At 35.7% G+C, this 25,419-nt stretch overlaps 1 protein-coding gene across 2 annotated transcripts; it reads right to left on the bottom strand.

Moving 5' to 3' along the window:
* Positions 1 to 1,204: 1,204 nt before the first annotated feature.
* On the bottom strand, positions 1,205 to 25,143 carry LOC134747286 (CAPA peptides). Of its 2 annotated transcripts, none has more exons than XM_063681907.1 (5): positions 25,097 to 25,109; positions 13,454 to 13,518; positions 6,156 to 6,263; positions 2,287 to 2,481; positions 1,205 to 1,401 (listed from the first exon to the last, which is right to left on the bottom strand). In XM_063681907.1, exons 2-5 carry the CDS (start codon positions 13,515 to 13,517, stop codon positions 1,322 to 1,324), a joined length of 447 nt encoding a protein of 148 aa, XP_063537977.1. In that variant the 5' UTR covers position 13,518; positions 25,097 to 25,109; the 3' UTR covers positions 1,205 to 1,321. The 2 variants fall into 2 exon arrangements, with proteins under 2 accessions (XP_063537977.1, XP_063537978.1); XM_063681908.1 differs by having other exon boundaries at positions 1,206 to 1,401; positions 13,454 to 13,522; positions 25,097 to 25,143.
* Positions 25,144 to 25,419: the final 276 nt, after the last annotated feature.

Genomic DNA, 25,419 nt, shown 5'->3' with positions numbered 1-25,419 from the left:
CATAATTTGCCCACATTACACAATACATGTCCCACTGTTGGGCGCATAGTCTTTTCAGTTTATAAGAAGATTGAGCTACACGCTCCTCGCTTTATCATTTGGGGACTAACATACATTTATTATGTTTATTTATATGTCTGTCTCTCCTGTGTTCCATACATTTTGTATCAGTAAGGGAATAAAAATTAAACAAATATTTGCGCGTATCAGCGTCACTTTTATTGTTTCAATAAACTGGCGCATATAAACAATTACTATTTATACTTTATTTTAATATAAACAACAAATTTACGAAAGGAGCCCCATGGATTACCTACACAAATAAATCCATCCAGCCTTGGGACCCACTCTCGCAAAACTTATTCCTAGTTAGGATTAGTTTTATATTAATTATATACCGGGTGTTTTCTGTAACAGGAGCAATTTAAATTATGCTGTAGGCTGTACTCCTCAAACTGACCAACATTTGTTCAGAAACTTTTAAAAATAACTTGTTTTGATTTTTATTAAACTTTAAAGTTTATTATACGACGCAATGTACTTATTGCAAAATTTGTTATGTTTAAAGGGTGACAAACAACGTCAAACACACAGATGGCAGCGTACATTGAAAATAATATTTAATTAGTATGAAAAAGGTATAATCTAACAAAAAAAACATAATTTTAAAAAGTAGCTGAACAAATGTTGGTCGGTTTGAGGCGTACAGCCTCCAGTTTAATTTATTGCTCCTGTTACAGGAAACACTGTGTATATAATAGCGAATATACACATAAGTCACAATAACTTTGACGGTAACGTTTCATTTTTCGTATACGTAAATAATTTAAATAATTTGAGATAACGTAAGTAATTATACAGGATTAAACAAATTTGACTAACAGTGCATCTCGCTCGCACCAGCATATCACGAGCGAGATATGGTCTGCGAGCGAAGTTACGCCTTTCATGCAATTACCCTTTAACAACCTCCACGAGCTCTGCGACTTAATCAAAATAAATCTAATGTCATCCCGTATATTTTTTTAGTAATCGACTGCCATAAATTCAAATAGAAAACTGACAGTATATTTGTATAAGAATGGCAAACGTGATTAGAAATCTCATATTTCAACTTTATTGTAAATGACTGCTCTATGAACAAATAACTTTTCTCAAAAACGCTTCACCCAGAATAATTGTAGAATTGTTTATTCTAAAATTTGTCAAATGCATGGTTAGGGACACTAGTGCCAGCCACCCTGTATACGTAACCGTTGGCACTGATGTGTCGGGGGTGTAACTGTCTTAAACTAAAAGGGTTGCTTCAGTCGGTAGGAACTTATTGGTTAGTGTGTCTCTTCTTTCTCTCAAGTTCGGGGTCCATGTGTTCTGGCTCGCTGTGTTCCTTCGCCTGGTAGTCTGCGTGAAGAAATATAAAAAGTTTAGTTTATTTAAAGATCACTTAAAGATTGAATATGCCATAGTTTATTACATTATATACATTAAATATTGAAATAGTTCGAGTTAGTGGTTCGAGTCCTGCCGGTGTAAATTTTCAATTTTTTCTTTAATTTAAAAATATTTAAATAGTGTTTTAAAATATATATATTATTATTATTAAAAAGTATGGCGTAAAATGTACGTAAATAAGGAAGTAAGAATTTAGGTATTGTCGCCAAGTTGAAGTTCAAAATAGTTTTTTTTTTTTAATCATTGGTTGTCACACGCAGGTAGCGGAGTTTTTTTTTGTCCCTTTTTTTCTCGCACAATTCGGTTAGACCTTAGACTTAACGTTGCTAGCTAGCAACGCTGATTATGTGGGCGAATAGCGTAGGTTTTATTTATAATAGTGAATTAAAAAAATTATATAATACCTAGAACAAAATTAGAAATTCTTAAAAATCTTTAACGGCGTCTTAATTCCGTCAAACCATATTGAATGTAGGTTCTTACCTATAAAATATTCGACGGATATAAAAGTTTAAAATGACCATAAAAATCTTCACTCTTGTAATCGCCTTTTCGCTTGGTGGTAGTGGAACAACTCTTCCAGACGATTCAGGCTCACTCAAGGAACTGTTCTTCTGATGGCTGCCGAAATATATAGAGAATATGTGAAACTTATCCTCTAAGTTCTTATAGGCGCGTCTAGCCTTCGCCCGAACCACATGCCGGTGGTATCTCCTTTCTCTCCCTCTCGCTTCTCGATCTGGCGGTGGAACAGTTCTTCCAGATGTTCAGGCTCACTCACGGAACTGTTTCTTTGATGACTGTCGATATATATAAATAATATGTGAAACTCACCTTCTTCACTCTTGTAGGCGCGCCCTAGCCTGGGCCCAAACCACATCCCAGTGCTGTCCCCGTTTTCGCCTTCTCGCTTCTCGTTCTGGCGGTGGAACAGGTCTTCCAGGCGGTACAGGCTGGGGTGCTCGCGGACCTCGCTGCGCCCGACGCGTGGAAACGCGTATAGTTGGCGTTTCTCTGCTGGCTTGTATTCTGACAACGAAATGGACGTATAAATAATCTTAAACAAAATCAGATTTTTAAAGCAAGCGCATATGACACCCCTTTTAGTTGCAAGCGCCCATAGACTACAACGGTAACCTTTTATCAGTCGAGCTGTATCGTTGTTTAGTATTGACGTGGTGTTGTCATGTTAGTCATGTTTCGCTTTATCGGTAGTTGGAAATAACCTGCAAGATTTTATATTGACAAATGAGATTACCATTCTTGAATCACCAGTATACTGAAGTGCTAATATCAGACGAATGCGTCTCGAGTGCACACGCATGTTTGCTTCAGACTGCGCGTCTAATTAACGCAACCCATGAAAGGCTCTCAAAAAACGCTCAATCTACAGCAAACTGGCGTACGCATTCGCTCCTCAACGCTTCAATCTATTCGTGACTTTTTCTGCGAATTCCCTGTGATTTATTTTCGTCCATCAGGATGACAATTATCCATAGAATTTCACGTCCGGGAAGCGCCGTCACTGCAACTTTGTCCCCTAATGAATCAAATTGGAATTCTCTGAAAGCAGCAATATGCTGTGTAATTATCTACTGACCTACTCTGTAATATTTTCCTGGCCTCCAGTTGGATATTAATTAAACAAGCTTCTATAAAAATCTACCAATTACGTATGAAAATAGAGGACATCCGGAAATAGAGGAACATTGTCGTCAAATTTTTATGTGTCAATATCTTATTTGACACGCATTGAAATAAAAATATCACTAAAAGAGATATTTAGATCTAGATACGATCGGCACTCGTCACTATTAACTGAGAATAAACCTTAATGTAAAGATTAAAAGGTTCACCAATAGTCAGGTTAGAGTGTTCCTCTTGGTACGTTCCGTTATTAAGTAAAGTCGTCGTCAATAATGATAATGTAAACAAATATGACAGCTTTTGTTATCGTTTGACACATAACCTAACATTTTTACGAAGGTTATTTTTTCTGAAATATTAATAATTCACATTTAATTTAACTAGAAAATTATGTAAATAAAATATTTAAGTATATAGACTGTTGATACGGTCATGGTTGTCCTTTTAAAGAGCGAGATTACGGAGTAATGAAGGTAAATTGGTTTGTTTACATTATTTGCAAGTTCTATTAACGACGACTTTCGTTAGATAAGTAGGTGATTATCGGGATTATATCGATATAAGAATATCAATTTACAATTTGACACATTATTGAATGAAAGATGAAAGTACAGAGTGGCCCAAAATACGTTGCCAAAAATATTTTACTGCATATTGTTGCTCATTTTAACAAACCTTTAGGTTAGGTTAGGTTTGTGTATTAAAGCCAAAGGAGAATATGTTGAAGATAATAAGTTTTAGAGTTTTGAATGATTCACGGCTAGTTTCACTAGACTTATATTGACCGGGATATAGACCGTGATTACCTTTTGTATTATTTGTGAGCTCCCGATATTTCGACGCAGTCACCCGTGAACATGATGCATGTAACTGCGTCGAAATATCGGGAGCTCACAAATAATACAAAAGGTAATCACGGTCTATATCCCGGTCAATATAAGTCTAGTGATAATAAGTTTTGTTTCGTTAAATGATTGTATTTTAACAAAGAGGATATAATAGGATAGAGCGGTACTGTAATATTAAATTTTGTAGGCACAGTAAATTCACTGCTATCTGATAGACACATGATTAAAACTAAAAACGAAGATGTATAAAAATACCATAAAATGTATTTATATATGGTTAATCGCTGATATATGGATATTTTTTTTTATTTTTATTATTTGCATTATTTACTTTTATATGATTCTGACCCATGTTCTTTCACTGATATGCTTTAAAATTGTTAAATAACAAACGAAACCGCCATCTATTCGAGAGTACGCTAAAGGTAGTGCCGCCATCTGTTTGAGAATCAAATTTTCTTGATTTTAGAGGCACGTTTTTTCCTTAGACTGTATCTATCTATTACGGAGTTATATCTATCTTTGATTTTAATGACCTTTTGTTAAAGATGTGGAAGTAAGAAGAATATTTATTTTTATTTTTTTGGGTTACCTACTTTTGTACCAACGTGTAAAGGATGACTCACGTTAGACCGGGCCGTGTCCGGGCCGGAGCTTCCGGCGCTTCGTTTTCTATGGAAAGTATCACGTGATCACCTGTCATGTCATAGAAAAGTGAGCGCCGGAAGCTCCGGCCCGGACACGGCCCGGTCTAACGTGAGTCATCCTTAATATATAATGATTTTACTGACATTATTATAAATATACTACTCTAGCTTTCTTTTTCTTTAACTGCAATGTCGACCATAGGATTACGATTCCCATAAAAAGGGCATAAATTAACAAAATTACCTACCTGTTTACCAATATAATCACAGTACAACTACATATTTTAAATTTTCCGCTTTTCTAACTATAACCAAATATCATTAATCATTTTAAAAACAGTCTTTTATGCATTTATTTTAGAGAACAACGGTCACCCTATTTCTCTCCCTTAAATTATTATTTTAAACTCCAACATTATTGAATCTTAAACCGAAACAAATTTGATGACATGAACCTGAGAAGTTGTGAAGTATATTATAGTCTCGTTAAATTTATAGGTTACGACCCATAAAGTATGAGTGTCCATCCCAAATGTACGCCGTAGGCATTTCTTAATACCACGTGTCATGGAAGGTCAAATGTCAGCTAAAGTTCAAAAGAAGCTAAGCGTGCATATAGCTGCGTAACTTTACCAACCACGTGCCAGGTGTGATAGTGTAGTCATGCCTTGGAAAAGGGTACCTACAGATTTAACACTGATGGGGACAGTATAGCACTTACCTAAATAGAAGTCATTGAGCGGCACCTCCCAGGTGTGATGCGCGCGGAACACCCTTGGGAAAGGGTACAGATTCAACTCTGATGAGGAGAGAATGACACACTTACCTAAATATAAGTCATTGAGCGGCACCTCCCAGGTGTGATGCGCGCGGAACACCCTTGGGAAAGGGTACAGATTCAACTCTGATGAGGAGAGATTGACACACTTACCTAAATAGAAGTCATTGAGCGGCACCTCCCAGGTGTGATGCGCGCGGAACACCCTTGGGAAAGGGTACAGATTCAACTCTGATGAGGAGAGAATGACACACTTACCTAAATATAAGTCATTGAGCGGCACCTCCCAGGTGTGATGCGCGCGGAACACCCTTGGGAAAGGGTACAGATTCAACTCTGATGAGGAGAGATTGACACACTTACCTAAATAGAAGTCATTGAGCGGCACCTCCCAGGTGTGATGCGCGCGGAACACCCTTGGGAAAGGGTACAGATTGAACTCTGATGAGGAGAGAATGACACACTTACCTAAATAGAAGTCATTGAGCGGCACCTCCCAGGTGTGATGCGCGCGGAACACCCTTGGGAAAGGGTACAGATTCAACTCTGATGAGGAGAGAATGACACACTTACCTAAATATAAGTCATTGAGCGGCACCTCCCAGGTGTGATGCGCGCGGAACACCCTTGGGAAAGGGTACAGATTCAACTCTGATGAGGAGAGAATGACCAACTTACCTAAATAGAAGTCATTGAGCGGCACCTCCCTGGTGTGATGCGCGCGGACCACTCTTGGGAAGGGGTACAGATTCAACTCTAATGGGGAGAGTATGACCAACTTACCTAAATAGAAGTCATTGAGCGGCACCTCCCAGGTGTTATGCGCGCGGCCCACCCTTGGGAAGGGGTACAGATTCAACACACCGTCTCGCCGAAGCTTCGCGCTGGTCTCTGTGATAAAAAAAATTATGCTATCAGGCATATTTCAGTACTTTTTATACTGTAAGTAACACCTTAAGACCTATTTTAGGATACATTAATACACTTCTATGCGTTTAATACCTATAATACTTTACTAGCATCTTGGCGACACGGTGTAAATTTTTAAAATTATTTTTTTGTTATTTTAATTATTTTGATAAAACTGAAGTAGGATTAACGCTTAATCTAAAAAAAATACACATTTCGGGATATTTTTCCATCTAACCTTCTAACTCGGAGGGGAAACTAGGCTAAAGTATCTGTAATTTTTTTTCTACTTTTGATTTTACCACTTTGTCGGCATGATTAATTTATACATATCTATGCCAAATTGGAGCTTTTTAGCACTAACGATCAGAGCAAAGTCGCGGACGGACAGAGACAGACAGACACAACATAGCTACGGAACCCCAAAAAACGTGACCACTTTAGCTTCATACGCGTGAAAGTTTGCTTTAGATTCCTTTAACTTTGTGATGTCTGCAGGAAAGACGCGAACAAGTTAAGCATACTATAAAATATGTACCTAACCAGAGACGTACAGTTAGACAAAACAGTGTGTGCGTGTAATCTTGCGCGACGGCTTGCCGGAGCGATTTATAGACTCGAGTTTGCAATATCATTACGCCCCGAGTTACACACAATGTTTTTCATCACACTTGCGATACAAAAATGAAGTATAAAACTAAAAAACTGTTAATTATAATACTAGAAACTTCATAGCTCCCTAGGGAAAACGCTTTTTCTATAGTTCCCGCTAAGCCTGCGTGGTGCGTGCAATTACACATTTACTGAGTTTACTGAGCGAGTGTTATGAAAAAGCTTTACTTCAACAAGTAGACAGATTCTCTTTTTCTAGACCCTAGAGTCTAAACTACTAAATTAGATAAAGGGCTATTAAACACTAACCAAAACTTGCATGCCTTAACACTGGCCAGCACTGAACAAAATAAATGAACTGTCCATGCAAAACCACGACTATCATCAAACATTTCCAAGGCAATTGCGGCATCGCCTTACAAATCGTCTGACGAATGTTCGCCCCGGCTATAAATACCTACTAAGCTGCCGATAAATATCAATGAACTCGGAGTCTATTCTCGCCGTTGACTTGAAATTGAATGAGAATTGTATTGATATACCGTATTAAGGGGCCCACTGATTATCAGTACGCCGGACGATATCGGCCTGTCAGTTGTTCGGAACTGTAAATTTTTTCTTCTAACTGACAGGCCGATATCGTGCGGCGGACTGATAATCAGTGGGCCCCTTTAGACGTGATTCAATGACAATGTAATGACAATAATAACAATTCGAGAAATGGGCCCTAAAAGTTAGTGTAAATAAATTGACAATATTGCTTACAATGGCTGATTTGAAAGAGCTGTGATACTCACAAATATGTGCATCGCAAGCAAGCAAGCTTGGGGGTTTTTAGTAAATATTTGTGCTTGAAACGAGAGAAAAAGAAGTTAAATACCGCTAAAAAAGGCGATCTCTTCCAAACAACGTTTGACTTTTTATTTATGAGTGTTAAATGTTAGATTATTTTATTCGAAAGACGTAGATGAGACGTCTAGCAAGTTCTTACAATAAAAGAAAAATAACTTAAAAGTGAAATGCTAACATCCAAACAAAATCCTTTAGGTAACCGGGAGCCCGTAATAAAACTGTCTAGATACTTTTATTTTAATTAAATAAGGGTTGCGCGCAAATCATAATAATCATTATTTTTCACTTTTCACTTAACCACCCCTCTCTAGCCTATTTAGAGTCACATAACTTTGACTTTATTGTACAGGGTGACACAAAATGGGTTCTTAAATCAGTTCTTAGGTCAGTGTCCTTTTATTTTATAGAACATTGCATTTCGTAAAAAAAAACTTTTATTTTAGTAACTTTTCAGAACGTTTTATATAGAAATATTTATGCTGGATTTATTTTATTATGATAAATAATACAAAAGTTACAGTCTTAAGTTATAAAACGTTCTACGAAACACAAGTCAAAATAACTAGCAGTACTTAAACAAAAAAAAATATGATTTCGCTACAGCTATTTAAGTCCCCGACAGGCTCGGCCGAATTTCACCTTCCCATACAAACGGAGTTTCGTTCTCATTTTAAAACTACGTGTTGGATTGTAACGAAACTTTGCATATTTGACATGAGGTATATCTAGGTCTGTAATTAGTTTATAGCTTCAGTTTATAAAACAAACGAAATAGAGCAAAAACAAGTTTTGTATGAAAAACCAATTTGCTGATTTTTTTTTACTATGGTATCTTAAGCTGCATAAATTATTACAGACCTAGATGAGGTACCTTATCTAGCGAGTCGTTTTAAAATAAGCGCGTAACTACGTTTGTATGGAGAACTGAGCTTGCCGGGGACTCTTAAAACATAAAATCATATAATATTTTTGTACAAACATTACCTAGCTGTCGGAGAAAAAATGTGGCTTCCCCTCAAAAAGCCTTATCTACTGTAAGTCCTAACTTTATTTGTCATCGTCATTTTACTCGTCACTTTGATTTTATTCTTCGAAAGGCGTAAAGATGTACCTGTACATGTTTAATCACGACCAAAACAGGATTTTAATTAACCTGGCCACCTTTAACATCAAAAGACCACAATTAACTAACTTCTTACTACCTTAATGACAATCTAACCTTAACACAAAGATCAATAAACAATACGAACAGTAGCCACATAGCACCTTGTTCCACCAATAGATAAGTTAAGTTTACACTGAGCTCGATTTAGATACGGTTTCAAACTGGTTTTGATACGACCTTGGTTATTGGCGCGCACCTCTAATACAAACTTATTTTTTTACAGAAAACAGTCTTTACATTTCTCAGTGTGACAGGCTAAGCCTGTCCTGCCGAGTCCCTTACATAGGTATGATTCACAAAAAGCAAGACGCATGAGAGGGCACGACATTCAATAGGGGGTATTACTGCAATGTTCTGCCACCAGAGTGCAGCACTAGCCCGTTCAGTAAACCATACTGTATATACATACTGTGCTTTTATCAGGTTTTTGACAAGTTTTCAGATATAATAAAATATGACATTGATGCACCAAGGCGGTTTGTTTACAGAGAACCTACCGGGAAACGCAAATCCGAAATTTCGTTATCTGCCTCTTTATCGCACGAATTAGAAAGAGTGACAGAGATGTTAGATAACGAAATTTCGATTTTCTTATTTTGCGATAGACCCTCAGATTGTGGCAGTGGCGCCCCCTGCGCAGAGTTTCGCGATAGGGAATATTCCGCAAAACTCTGCGTAGAGGGCGTCACAAGCACAATCACAGGGCCATCACATCGACAGTTCGGTTTCTTCCCTCTGTCACCCTTTCCTATTCGATCGATAGAGAAGCAGACAAACCGCCTTGATGGATTGATGTCATAGTGAAAACTTGTTAAAAAAACTGTTTAAGGCCTGTATAAGTTACTCTATGGTTTAGTATGTTTAGTAGTTTAGTATGTGCACTAGTGCTTCACTCTGGCGGCAGAACATTGTAGAAATACTCCCTATTACTTACACAATTTTATAATTTTAATTATCTCACGCACGACTTTGACTTTATTTCGCATGCACCATTCATGATGAGCGATCTTCTGCGCGATAGGGTCGTATCAAAATGAGATCAAAGCCGTAACAATTTGTTTAATTTGAATCGGGCTCAAGTTTACACTCTTTTGCTGCGGTACGCGTGGGTAACTCTTTAATCTCTAAGAAACTAATTCAATATTAAGCTTTGTCGTATATTGACCTCAAGGGTAATGTGCCTTTTGATTGGAAGTTGGTGGACCAAGTTTTTGTTAATATCCGTGGCGTGGGATGCCATTTGGAGTCTATATTTAGAACTAAAGAAATTGTAAGTTTTTAATTAGAATATTTTTTTGACCGAATACCTAATAATATTAATAATAGGTAGTATTTTAAGCTCGTACCGCCCACCATAAATTATTAGTTATACATATTATAGTATTTTAATTTGAGTTGAGTTTCTTTTGTTCGAAAATTTTACGAGACAAGAAATGCTAGAGTTAGACCAAGATAAGTCTGCAACGATTTTGATAGCACACGCTGTGCAAGTGTTGTTTTCAACGTGAAACTTCTATGAAATTATGACGTTTAAATCTTTGCAGACTTATCTTGGTCTTACTCTAGGTACTTTGTTTTTTTATGAAGGTTGAAAATCCATTAAAACAAGTTGAACATCGTAAAATCGTAATGTACATTAGGGCGTAAGGTACTTACAAGAAATAAAAAAATCGTATATACCAAAAATTCATGCAAATATAAAGGGTTCTTTTATAAGTATTCAGCTCTAATATTATTTATGTTCTCAATAACCTTATTTTATTCCGGTTTCAGCTAACCAATTTCATGCATTTATTAGGTAATAAAACCCTATGAGCATGATTTTTCCTAACGCCTTATAATGTATTAACGTAGTGAATCTAGTCAGAGTTGGACCAAGATAAGTCTGCAACGATTTCGATAGCAGTTATTAAGTACGTCCATAGAGTAACTTATACTAGAGCGGTACTGTCATAGTAAATTTTGTAACCCCAGTAAATTCACTGCCATCTGTCGACACACTTTAAAACTAAAAATAAATATTAATAAAAATACAATGTATTTGAATATGGATAAATGATTTATTTAATTTGCATTAATTATTTTTATGATTTTGACCCATGTTCTTTCACTGATATGCGTTAAAATTGTTAAATAACAAACGAAACCGTCAACGCCATCTATACGACAGTAAGCCAAAGCTAGTAGCGCCCTCTGAACGAGAATCAAATTTTCTTGATTTTCGAGGCACGTTTTTTCCTTAGACTGTATCCACCTATTACGGAGTTATATCTTTGGTATGAAACTATGACGATAGTTTCATAAAAGATTTCTTAAATAACACTTGCACTGCGTGTGCTATCAATATCGTTGCAGACTCATCTTGGTCTAACTAACTTTTATTTTTTGATTTCACCTCGCTTCTTTATTTGTATGGACTTCCTGTATGTGTATATCTAAGCCATATCATCTTTAAAGTGTGAATTTACTGATGAAACTAATACAGATTAATTTCGGATCAGTCTTAAGGCGAAATCGGCTTACAGCCTAACGACATAAATAAGATAGAGCGGTTTTGTCATAGTAAATTTTGTAACCCCAGTAAATTCACTGCCATCTATCGACACACCTTAAAACTAAAAATGAAGATTTATAAAAATACGATAAAATGTATTTAAATATGGATAAATGATTTTTTTTTATTTGCATGAATTATTTTTATGATTTTGACCCATGTTCTTTTACTGATATGCGTTAAAATTATTAAATAACAAACGAAACCGTCAACGCCATGACAGTAGGGCAAAGCTAGTAGCGCCCTCTGATCGAGAATACAATTTTCTTGATTTTCGAGGCACGTTTTTTCCTTAGACTGTATCCATCTATTACGGAGTTATATCTATCTTTGGTAATATATACATATAACATGTAGGCCGCGAAAATCGCTTCCAGCGAAGTTGAGCGTCAATTGTTCTTCAGACATATGTGGCGGTAGACACCAAACATAATATTTCTATATTTTTATTTATAATAAATAAATAATAAATAAAATATTTTATTTATTTATTCAGGTATGAACTCATTACATTAAAATAAAGAGAAAATAGTGCCATGCTTTGTCCTTATCACCGACCGGGTTTTTTTTTCATGGTCGGGTTATGGCAGCATAGGTAGGAGGCGATGGCGAAATACCGTAATTTATAAGAGTGAAAGAGAAAAAGGATTATGCTGCCATACATTAACCTGTCAATACATGAATATGTCTTTCTTCTACCCCTGGTCGCTCGGTTTCATGTCTATAACTACTATACTATGTCTATGGGTTAAGACAATGTCACATGTCATTTAGAATTCTAACCCCGTGTTCAGCTGTTAGGATTAGGGGAGCTTATAAGTAGAGCGCTGCTTACATTTAAAATGTATGACTCTATCAGTACTTGTGCTTCCTTCCAATAAGGTATAAATTTGTGCAAAATATTCTGGGGAAAATTAAGGCATATTGAAGTAGTTACCATCGATTATTTAATGTAATTTAATAGTTCCAATTACTAGTGTGCTTATTTTTATGAGCCCTTACGCCACTTACCCGTCATAGAGAAGGGTCCAACTTCTAACGTGATAAGAAAATTGTTCCACTAATAAGTTAATGTGTCACAAACAGTGTGTTTGTGTGTGTTAATGTGTGTGTTCTACGGAGACTGCTTAACATCAGGCGGGCCGTATGCTTGTTTGCCACCGGCGTATAAAAAATAAAATAAAAAACATTTTTTTGCGTGAATTTTTTTTTTCTTCTACTTTTTTCTAATTATAACGCGATACCGAATATGCCCTTAAACGGATCCCCACTATTTTTGTTACACCTTGTATATGTTCATTAACACATACAGTGCCAGCGCGAGTTAGCCGATTACACAGGAAAACCGGCCAAGTGCGAGTCGGACTCGCGCACGATGGGTTCTGTACCATTACGCAAAAAACGGCAAAAAAATTACGTTTGTTGTATAGGAGCCCTACTTAAATATTAATTTTATTCTGTTTTTAGTATTTGTTGTTATAGCGGCAACAGAAATACATCATCTGTGAAAATTGCAACTGTCTAGCTATCACGGTTCATGAGATACAGCCTGGTGATAGACGGACAGACAGACAGACAGCGAAGTCTTAGTAATAGGGTTCCGTTTTTACCCTAAAGACCGCATGTATAGTCCGACAATAAATTGCAGGAAATAGATGAAGGCACCACGTACGTAACTGTCACATTTTTGACGTAAAATGCTTAAACATGGCAACAATTTAGTATGGAAATAATTTTAAGTTCCATTTTATGTAATTTCTACTAGTTACATTATGTCGCACTTTAATGAAAAGAGAACTCGCTTAGCGAATGCCGTTGGCAGTAAATGTGTTAATTTTAGAACATATGTCAAATAAATGTCTTATCTATCTATCTATCATATGCAACGCAAAATAGCTAATAATATGATGTTAACAATCTATATATATATATATATATATATATATATATATGTTATATTTTGTATTGTTAGTTTGTTAGGCTACTTACGGTACGCGGCAAACGCCGATGACACCAGAATCATGGACATGGCGATCCTCGCGATGGACTGCATCCTGTCTGCAACAAAAAATAGTTATTTGTTATACAAGGGTGCAAAGTTGTATTTTACCCGCGAGTGTAGAATTGAAACACGAGCAAGCGAAAGGATTCTATAGGTGAACCACGAGCGAAGCGAGTGGTTCTAAAATAGAATCCTGAGCGTAGCGAGTGTTTCAACACACGAGAAGTAAAATACATTTGCGCCCGTGTGTAACACAAAACTTTTCACCTCACTATAGCGAGGAAAGTGCAACATCCACAGGCGTTAGATCATCTTCATCACTGGAATCACTCATTTCTTTACGATATTATAACAGAAAACTCTGGAAGTTGTTTATTTTTACGCGAGTCGGTGAGAAAAGGTTTTAAGTAAAAAATTTGTTGACAATGTTGACATTTCTGATGTATGTAACGATGCGTTTTGAAAATGCATCGACTCAACTTGTGCGTTCAGAATTATATTTAACATCATTATAAAAAAAAAAAGTTTCTTATGGAATTTTAAGGTTTACTTAAAATCATTAAATAAAGCTAAATTTGGTATTTTTTATTATATTCTCAAACCATTTATTTAATGATAATCAATATCGAACGAACCATTATCATGAGCGTTTTACGTTTTGTTATCTGTCAAGCTACTTAAACACGCTCCATCCAAGGTCAAATTACTTTCCCCACTAGTGGATAAAACGCTTTTTTCCCTGCTTGTATTGAAGGATAAACGACAACTTTCCGAGCTAGTGAGGGGAAAATAATGTTTCCGTAATGTTATCATTAAATAGGATGAATCGGATCACAAGGCGAATCGGATTAAAATGAAAAACCGTTGAAAATGAAACATTGCATTGATATGGGCGCACTTAGCCCGCGACGCCAGTCATTAACAATATTTATATCAACACAATGACACAACACAATATTTCAACAACAACAAAAACAACAACAACAACAACAACAACAACAACAACAACAACAACAACAACAACAACAACAACAACAACAACAATATTTCTATTTCAGTTTACAATATTTATATATCAACATATTTTTTAGTCTGACCCGATCCCATCAGTTTTTAAAGAACAAAGAGAGCTTTAACGAGCTGGGGCCCATTTCTCGAACGGTAGTCTAATATTATTAGTTTGCGTTGCCATGGTAACCCATGCGATTTGACATTTCGTGGACTAATATTATTAGTGTGTTGCCATGGAAACCCATACGATTTGACAGTTTGTGGACTAATAATATTAGTTTCACGGTTTAGACTCACTTGATGTTAGTATGTCTCACAACATACTAACTTATACATATATTGATTAGATTGGTTGTCAGTATTTCCAAGTTTTTGGTATTTTTCTTTTCTTTTCTCTTTCATTTTAATTGTAGTACCTAATTACAGTACACATACGCATGGTCTGGAACACTTGGTAAACTTGTATGTAAACATACTCGTACCTTTTAGTTAAGTCCGTTTATTTTAAGTATGTTTTAGTGAGAGCGTTTAAGGAAGTAAGTGACATCTCAATCATATATGTACCTAACAATGTAACCTATTATCCTGTCGCATACCTCTGTTGTTTCTCCAAAAAATAAAATAAAATAAACAGTTTAAATTCAAATAATATTAGTCTAATACCGTTCGACAACTGGGCCTCCGGCGCGCTGAAAAGGAATTTTCTGTTACAAGATAGCATAACATTTTAGAATTTGGCGAGACAATACGCGTTCCCTTTGGTTCAACCAAGGCTCAAATTACTAAGCCTCGTGCAGGCATTGATACCAACACGCCGCCAAGGGACAGATATACTATATACTCACTCAATACTTAAAGCCTTAAGGGGTTTTGTCGACAAACTTAAGAAGAAACTCAAAACCATGTCCTATGAAGAAAGACTACAATTCTTAAAGCTCACAACCTTGAAGGAGCGCAGAGAACGCGGAGATCTGATTGAGACATACAAAATACTAACCCAACACTATGACCTTAAAGATTTCCATAAGATGCTAGAACGCAATAGTAACAACCGTCTGAGAGGTCATCAGTATAAGCTGGTGTCTCACAGGTCCTACAATAATCCTCATAGACAATTATTTAGCAACAGAGTGGTCAACGCTTGGAACAAACTCCCAGAGGATGTAGTAGCGGCCCAAAGTGTCAATGAGTTTAAGAATAAATTAGATAAGCACAAAGCAAATTCTACTCAACACTGAGAACTCGGTTTATGACTCTGGATACAGGCATTATCAGTTGTTTAAACTGCCTGCCTGCATTGCAAATAAATAATAAATAATAAACTTATTGTATGGTTTTGAATCTAAATAATAAAACACGGTCCATGTATTGCAAATACAAGGCATTTTTCCCTATAAAAGACAAACTTAAACTTAGCTGTCTAATGGGCGTTTTCAGAAAAAAACCATTAATGTTTTTTTCGAAAAACCATTCACTTTTGGGTTATTTAAACTAAGAATCACGAGTACTATTGAATGAAACAAAGAAAAAAAAACCGGCCAAGTGCAAGTCGGACTCGCGCACGAAGGGTTCCGTACCATTACGGAAAAAAACAGCAAAAAAAATCACGTTTGTTGTATGGGAGCCCCATTTAAATATTTATATTATTCTGTTTTTAGTATTTGTTGTTATAGCGGCAACAGAAATACATCATCTGTGAAAATTTCAACTGTCTAGCTATCACGGTTCATGAGATACAGCCTGGTGACAGACAGACGGACAGACGGACGGATAGATGGACAGCGGAGTCTTAGTAGTAGCATAGAGTAACTTACGGAGTTATATCTATCTTTGGTAATAGGGTCCCGTTTTACCCTTTGGGTACGGAACCCTAAAAAAGGTATCTCCAGTTTTTCATAGAAATTTTGGGTGTCAGTTTTGTAACGGTCCATTCAAAATGTATGTAGAACTGTGTTACAAAACTGACATTTTTTCGGGTACACATTTTTTTTTAAATCGATAGTTCTCGTGATTCTGAGTAGAAAAAACCCAAAAGTAGATGATTTTCGAAAAAAGTTAATGATACACGTTTAGAATAAGTGAAACTCGAGAGAATAATTTCTAAAAGAAAATACATTATCTTTGCTATCGTACACCTTATCTTTGTCTTTAAATTCGATTTAGTGTTCTTAGTTTCTTTTAGCATCATTATCATCATCATATCAGCCGAAAGACGTCCACTGCTGGACATAGGCCTCCTAGGCTCTCTTAGCATATAATTTAATAAATATTTGACATCAATCAAACGTAAAAGTGCATGTTCTCTTCGTAACGTAAACGTAAAAGTGTTGTCTTGCTACGTGTGCGTAGCCAATGGCTACGGCGTAGAGTACTCTCGTAGCACAATCCTTCGGTCACAAAGAACGAGCGAAAATGTCAAATCAATATCAAATCTAATTAGAATTTTTAATGTGGCTCTTGCTTTGAAAAATGCTTACAACAGAGCTCAGCATCTGAGCTGAGTTTTCATTCGAAAATCTGTTAAACAATTATGAGTGTCGTGGAACACTCGGTTAGAACGAAGTTAAGTAGTATTTAGTAAAAGTTTTCCAAAATCCATCAATCTTTGGGTTATTTCTACTCAGAATCAAGAGGACTATCGATTTTTAAAAAAATGTGTCCCCAAAAAAATTTCAGATTTGGAACGCATTTTTACATACATTTTGTATGGATCGTTACAAAACTCGCACCCAAAATTTGTATGAAAAACTGCAGACACTTTTTTTCTTTGTCTCATTCAATAGTACTCGTGATTCTGAGTCTAAATAATCCAAAAGTGGATGATTTATCGAAAAAAAGCAAATGGTACCATTTTTTCTGAAAACCTCCAGGTACACTTTTCGCCAATTAAACATTTTTAAATACCAAAATAAAAACGCAACTATTTATTCTACCAATGACCCGCGATAAGCTGTCGACCTTTAAAAATATACATTTTTCGAAGCAAATATATTTTTGTTCAATTTTATCCTCACTCATACAGATTAGTCAATATTAACTTCCATCTCCCGCGAGTCCCGCGTCTAAATAAATAAATTCACCCCAATTATTATAATTCGTTCTCCATCAAATTTACCTCATTTTTTATTCTTCTTTGTAATGAGGGTTTAATACAAGATGCTTGTAGAGTTAGACCAAGAAAAGTGTGCAACTATTATTTTAGGTCTGTGACTTTGATAGCACACGCAGCATGGAGACTATATAAAGGAGCCAAATCTCTATGTATGAAAAGTGTCCATCAAAAAACAGTAATTAGGCGGCGCCACCATACACCGAAATACTACCAAAAACAACCTACGTAATTTGGTCGGGTTATTTGTGGCCTTATATGGTTCATGTTATACTCGTGTCCCAGAGCCTAACTAGCGCCACCGGAGAGATTAGGAACTAACATTTCTGCCATAAGAGATTGGCATCCTTTCTATACCATCCATAACACGCAGTATTTATGTTATGGATGGTATAGAAAGGATCGCAATCTCTTATGGCAGAATTGTTGTAAAAGTGACCGCGTTAAGCTTTAAATAATAGTTCCTAATCTCTCCGGTGGCGCTAGTTAGGCTCTGGGACATGAGTATAACATGAACCATATAAGGCAACAAATAACCCGACCAAATTACGTAGGTTGTTTTTGGTACTATTTCGGTGTATGGTGGCGCCGCCTAATTACTGTTTTTTGATGGACACTTTTCATACATAGAGATTTGGCTCCTTTATACAGTCTCCATGATTTATGTGTCATAATTTCATAGAAGTTTGACGTTTAAAATAACACTTGCACTGCGTGTGCTATCAATAAGTTCCTATTCATTTTAGTGAGGACTAAGATCATTGACCTTTCATAAAACTTAACGAGCATTAAATATATTAAAACGGCTCACTCACGTATTTTAAGTCGAAGATAGCTCGAGAGGTTTCGCTCCAAAGTTACCTATACCTCGTTTTTTTTGCATTAGACAAAGGATAAACAATCTTGACGTATACAACTTTGGGAATAAATCATTTTTCTTTATTTTTTAAGTAGTCACACTACTATACATATATAAAATATAAACAGAAATAGATGTCATATATTAAAGAAAAAACCGGACAAGTGCGAGTCGGACTCGCCCACCGAGGGTTCCGTACTTTTTAGTATTTGGTGTTGTAGCGGCAACAGAAATACATCATCTGTGAAAATTTCAACTGTCTAGCAGTCACGGTTCATGAGATACAGAGATACAGCCTGGTGACAGACAGACGGACAGACGGACAGATGGACAGCGGAGTCTTAGTAATAGGGTCCCGTTTTTACACTTTGGGTACGGAACCCTAAAAAGTGACGAAGCCCTCCAGTGGTGAAGGCCGGATTCGAACCGGTGTCTTTAGCCCGGATTGCTATAATCGACTTGCAAGATTGTATTACATTATTAGTTGGTTACAATAAAGTTAATATGTGGCTTTCCATAAGAGAAGGGTCCTTATACTTCATGTGGATATAAGGGTCTGGTGGAAAACCACATAAGTAGGTATGTATTAAAAACCGGTCAAGTGCGAGTCGGACTCGCGCACGAAGGGTTCCGTACCATTACGGAAAAAAACAGCAAAAAAATCACGTTTGTTGTATGGGAGCCCCATTTAAATATTTATATTATTCGGTTTTTAGTATTTGTTGTTATAGCCGCAACAGAAATACATCATCTGTGAAAATTTCAACTGTCTAGCTATCACGGTTCATGAGATACAGCCTGGTGACAGACAGACAGACGGACAGACAGACAGACGGACAGACGGACGGACAGACGGACAGCGGAGTCTTAGTAATAGGGTCCCGTTTTTACCCTTTGGGTACGGAACCCTAAAAACGCGGGGGAGGAGGTGACTGTATAAAGTGTATAATCAGTCCATTAATTGACAAATCCATATATGACGGGCATTAGTGGCTCCCAAAAAGCGTCATGACGCTATCTTTAATCCGTCACTTAGCGTATCTTTCATATCGGGCGGTTATAATTGACAACATTTGGAATTTGATAGCATGGATAAATGGCTATAAACCTTTAAAGAACTCTGTGATAAAAACAACAACGTAATTGTGTTTGAGTTGGTTAGAATTGTCTCGATGAGTATTAGTTGCCTGTTGAAAGAAAAGTACAGTAAGCGATAAAAATTGTATCAAAAAAGAAATTTTCGTCAAAAAACTTTTTTAACCTTTTGAACGTTTTTCCTCAAGCGTCAAGACGTGGCCTACACGCCAATATCTCGACTAGAGAATAAATGGAGAATAACGAATATAAACCTTATCTGTCAGCAGGACAATTGTTTTGACAGCGTCCGCCATGACCACTTTAGGTTAAAATCGCAGTTGTGTCGCCTTTATGTCGTTTCAAGGACTGCTTCACTGAGACAAAGCTGCAAAGTGGCAAAGGCAGAATAATAGTGTGCAAGTATCATGTTATTATATTTAGCTTATTAAGTGCATCCGTGCATAAATTATAACCGTCTAAACGCCGCAGGCTGCACCGATACCGTATCAAAGTTTGATCCAATAGTTAACCGGAAATTGGCCGCCGGATACATCCAATTTATGGCCACGAACGTGAGCTAGACTAATGCGTATCTAGAACTTATTCTAGAAAAAAAGGTTGGATTGACAAAATGAAACATTGACAAGCCTGTTATCGATAATCAAAGCTAGTCAAAGATAATTATTGGGCATTTACCGTGTCAAACACATTTCAGAAAAAGGTCCCTTCTTTGGACAAAACTTGATTTTGTAATGAGTTGTAATTCATCAAATTGACATATACATTTCCTCTATATGAATTGTCTAGTCACTTTAGTCACATTTTGAGTAATCACGGTTTTAAAATTTGGAACCATGTCAAAATGTATGGTAATTTCGTGACCAGGTCTTTTTTAACTAAAAAAAATAGTTACATATATTGTACAGTGGTAGAAAAAGATATTCATTAAGAGCTCTACACGTGAGTGACCCGTTATCAATATATTTAATAAGAGCTCTACATTTTGAAATGAAAATTTCATTTTCCGAAAAAATTGACTAGACATGTTCTTTCCGTGTACTCTTCATATATAGTACCTAAATTTGTATATACTTAGGAGGCAGGTTAAGGTACCTTAAGACGGAAGTGGAGGACTCGCGCGAATTCGCCTTTTCATACAAACATAGTCCTCATTTTCCTCTGGGTATTAACATTATTGAAAATATTTTGACACAATATGTAGTATATCAACTGCAGCTATACCCCTACGTTTGTTTTTTATTTTATTTTATTTATTATAAGAGTAAGGAGCTTATATTTGTATGAAATCTGTTTTTCGCTCCTAATTTTTACAATAATCAAAAACCCTAAAAATCGAAAAAAGTCAAACGTGCATCAAATTATGTACAAATATTTTCAATAATGGCAATATCCAGAAAGGAAAATGGGGACTAAGTTTGAATGGGGAACCGGCCGTCTCCATTCCTGTTAAGACAAAAAATATGGCTAATATGTTAAAGAAACTAGGCTACTATTATTTGGCGGTAGCTATTATGTTTAACAATGATAGTGTTTTCTAAAAAATTAAGAACCTACGTATCGATAACAGTTATGTCGATATTTTATTTTACGACTCCTCCTTTGTGCTAGAAAAAGTTTTATATACCTATATGATGTAATCGTCTCCGCTGGCTTGGCCACCTCGAAAGGATGGATAAACATCGGGCAGCCAAAAGGGCCTACTTGGGTCGACCAACTGGACGCCGTCCTGTTGGTCATCCTAAATATCGTTGGGTGGATCGAGTGGAGGCAGATCTCCGTGAGCTCGGCATTGGCGATCGCTCTGTGGGGCTACCGCGAAAACCGAAATTCGCAAATTGCGGGAATCTTTCTTTTTTACTCCAATGAAGGCGTAATTAGAGTGACAGAGAAAAATGCCCGCAATTTGCGAACTTCGATTTTCGCGGTTATAGCCCTGGATGTAGCAAAGTGGAGTGCTCTTGTATTGGAGGCCAAGACTCATTTTGGGTCATCGCGCCAGCCAAGAAGTATATGATGTTACTAATAAAGGTAGTTGTAAAGGTAGGTGTTAATAGTGTCTCAAAGCTTCAATATACAGATATATAGAAAACTTTTCTTAAGTCTTAATGCTCAATATTTATCTCGTATGAATGTTTATAATTAATATATGAAATTGAGAAGAAACCACCGGGATTTGAGACAACGATTAGCGTAGTATGTAATCCTTTAATTAAGCAGAATAAGATGTTTTGTTTGTGTCTACTTAATATTATTTACGTGAAGGTATAATTTAGAAGCATGGGTTTTTTTCGTGGGTTGATAATTTTTATTTACAATAAGGTCGGGGTACTTTATAGCTCTCCAAGGTTACTTTGTCCACCCGTGAAAACCTATCTTATTGAATTGATAAATTCTTTAAAACAACATTATGTGATTAATCTGTTTTTGTGTATTTATCAATTCGATAAAATCGGTTTTCACGGGTCGAAAAAGTAACCTTGTAGGGCTAAAGTACCCTGACCTTACGGTTATAATTTACATTGTTTCACTACAGTTGAATTTTAATAAATAGAATAGATAACTTAATCCACTTGCCTATGAAACAAACTATTGTTTGTTACATTAATTAAAATTTACTTATGTATATATCTACGCATATTTTTATTCAAAACTCCATAAATAAATGTTATCAAGAATTTAATATGAAACGGATTATGGAACGGCACAGCAATTTAAATTATTTTTAGAATGCAATTCGAAGAAAAACGTGGTCCTGGGGCCCGTTTCTCAAAAGCTTGTAACTTGTAATACAAGTGGAAGTCCTTTTCTAACAAAATCTGTCAAAAAGGGACATCTGCTTTTGAGAAACGGGCCCCTGTAGAAATGACACACATTAAGCACCTTTTAAAGAAAACTTTTTGATAATATTGTCTTCGGTTACCGCGATAGTTACTCATGAAATAAAACTATGAAAACGGATTATATCGCGTATATTGAATTTATAATACATCCCGACGTTTCGAACTCTTTACAGCGTTCGTGGTCAACGGGTGATAGTTTTATTTCAAAACTTTTTGATCTTCAAGCCAAAACGTTTGCGTATCTGAACGTCACATAATTACAAAATCTTTATAATTTATCCCGTTTTAGATCAGTCCATCGTTGACGTAGGTAGACAATATATTGTTTTCCTCCTTTTAAATTAAAAGTCGGCATATTTCGTGTATCCGGTTACTTCTCAAGATTTCCTTGAATTTCAAATTGTCAAAGTTTTCTCATAATCCTTAATTAAGAATAACGAAATTGATTGTTTCACCGTCATATAACTAACGTTATAACGTTAACGTTTATTATTTTGTCAATTTATTTTGGATTCATTATCTTTTAATAAAATTATACCTACTTACTTTGAAAAAAAAAACAGAATACAATACTTTTTAATTAAAAATGCTTAAAATTCCTCCTAATCCACTTGGCATATTTTTATATACTATTTTTATACTATTTTACTGTACATCTGATGCTACATTACGACACCTTATGCTATAATAAGCACATTACGTAACTATTTCGAAAATTTTAAGGGCCATATGTACAAAACGTTGTACGATACACGTGCGAATTTTGCACTTGTATCGTAAATAACTATTATACACAGCCCAAATAAATGATTTCCTATGAGTAATCATGTAATTTTATGACCTATAAGTAGTGAATATAATTATGCGATATACAGTCTGACAAAAAAGAGTAGAAATTAAAATGTGGCAACACTGTAGTGTCGTCCCGTTTTTCTTAGATTGATTTGAAAGGGACGACACTATAGTGTTGGCACTTTTTAATTTCTACTCTTTTTTTGCCAGACTGTACCTACTTTTAACAATGCAAGTTATTCTTTGCTCGTTTTATAAAAAAAATTTTTTTTTCGACGCAAACTATAACTGGCAGAAATGGGCAATGAAAACTTTCTTATTGTATCCCACTTATTTTCACAGAGTATTAAAATAATCTTTAAGAAAAAGAAGCACCCATATCACAAAACAATTTAAAGTGTCATCATTTGTGCCATTCTCAACGAAAAGGGTACTTATTGTCGTTTGTCAATAAGGCGCTATTTCCATATAGTTCCAATTTGAAATCAACCTTATCGACAAGCGACAGTGTGGTACCTTTTGGTTGAAAACGTCACATTTTATGTTTTTCATCCGCAACTTCATAAGTTAAATACTACCCAAATCACTATACGTGTGCCTATTATTTTTAACCGACTTCAATTTCATGTAATTTGCTTTAGGATCCTTTTATCTGAACCTGATCCAGAACTGTAAAGTTATATAATGCAGCGGTTTTGCGAATTGAGGAAAAACAACCCAATGAATTTTAATCGATCGACTCCTATTCAAATCCTGTTAAAAATATAAGTAGCTTGCTTGTTTTAAATTTAGAGAGTGGCTATTAATGCATGTCACGTCATCAATAAAAAAAAAGTCCAATTACAAACTGAAATAGATATCATACACTAAAAAAAAAACAATTTTCCAAATCGGTTCACCAATGACAGATACAAAAAAAATACGGTCTAATTGATAACCTCCTCTTTTTTGGAAGTCGGTTAAAAAAAAGTGACCAAGTCCACCGGTGGCCGAGGCGGTGACCTTGGGTCACTTTTTCTTTAGTGTATAATATCTATTTCAGTTTATAATTTGTATATTGTGTGACTACAAAAAACACAAATCAAAATATTTCATAAAAATAATTTGATTTGTTCCCTAGTTGGAAAATGTCAAATTACACTAAAACACACCGCTGTATTTAAGCTAAAGTCGGACCAAGCTACCTCTGCATGGCATTTGTAATGACAGTGCGTAAAATTTCTATGAAAGTATGACAATTCTTCACTTTGTTCTGTTTAACTCGATGCAAAGTTAGCTTAGACGGACTCAGAATCCCGATTGTTTAACCCTTAAATGCACGATTGTTTAACCCTTAAATGATTTTTTTTTTCTTTTTGCCCGAAATGAATATATTATTGCGTGAAATAAATATATAGTGTTGAGAAATCGTTTGCTGATTATGAGAAAAAAAAAAACATAACCTCTATTTTCACTGCGAAATCAGTGTTAGAAGTTGCATAGGCTATATTTATAATTTAAATATATAATTTTCAGTAAGTGACATGAAAATTTTTACTGTTTTTTTTTTTTTTTACTATATTTTTTTTGATATACCTATGATGAAGATTTTAAATATAAAATAATTACAAACCCCGAAATAAACGTTCAAAATCACATACTAAAAATCACCAAATCGTGAATTTTTCCAAGTATTCCGACATATCATCTTAAAACGAATGTAATTTATATAAATTTAAATACTGCGTAAATTTAAGTGTAAAATCGGAAAACGGATTAGTTTTACTATTGTAATAATATATACGAACAAATAGATTTTATCTAATTATGTATAAAATTAGATGTTATTGTTGTGTAGGCTGCATCCTAAACTATGCAGTTAAGGGTTAAATGTTTCGCACGTCCGCCGCTCAGCGCTCAACACGCTCAATGCTCAACTCACCTGAGTGCCTGCCACCTGTTGCTCCTCGAGAATGCTCAGCGGCGGGCCGAGCCTCACTTTATATAGCGCTGGACGCCCGCGCGCCAGCGGCACTCAAACTTTACGATATGCAAAACGAAGTCGTATGATGAAAAAGTTATTGCTTTATCGTAGGTGTAGCACAATGGGTGAACGCACGCTTTTTGAAGTGAATACTTCCTTGGTTGCATATAAGCATTTTCATGAGTTTATGTCCTAAATGTCTCCATGATTGACTATGTCAACCTTTTGATATTAATCGCAATGAAGTTAGTAATTTGATACTTACATTTTTGTAATTCTTT

Source organism: Cydia strobilella, chromosome 14 (genome assembly GCF_947568885.1).
Source record: "Cydia strobilella chromosome 14, ilCydStro3.1, whole genome shotgun sequence".
Classification (NCBI taxonomy): Eukaryota; Metazoa; Arthropoda; class Insecta; order Lepidoptera; family Tortricidae; genus Cydia; species Cydia strobilella.
The sequence above is the reverse complement of the archived record's forward strand: the minus strand, read 5'-3'. Positions and strand labels throughout refer to the sequence as shown.

Coding starts and splice junctions, on each gene's coding strand:
- LOC134747286 (XM_063681908.1), bottom strand. CDS start 13,517: ATGCAGTCCATCGCGAGGATCGCCATGTCCATGATTCTGGTGTCATCG. Junction 6,264..13,453: donor ATCGGCGTTTGCCGCGTACC/GTAAGTAGCCTA, acceptor TTTTTATCACAG/AGACCAGCGCGAAGCTTCGG. Junction 1,402..2,286: donor CGCCTACAAGAGTGAAGAAG/GTGAGTTTCACA, acceptor TTCTTCACGCAG/ACTACCAGGCGAAGGAACAC.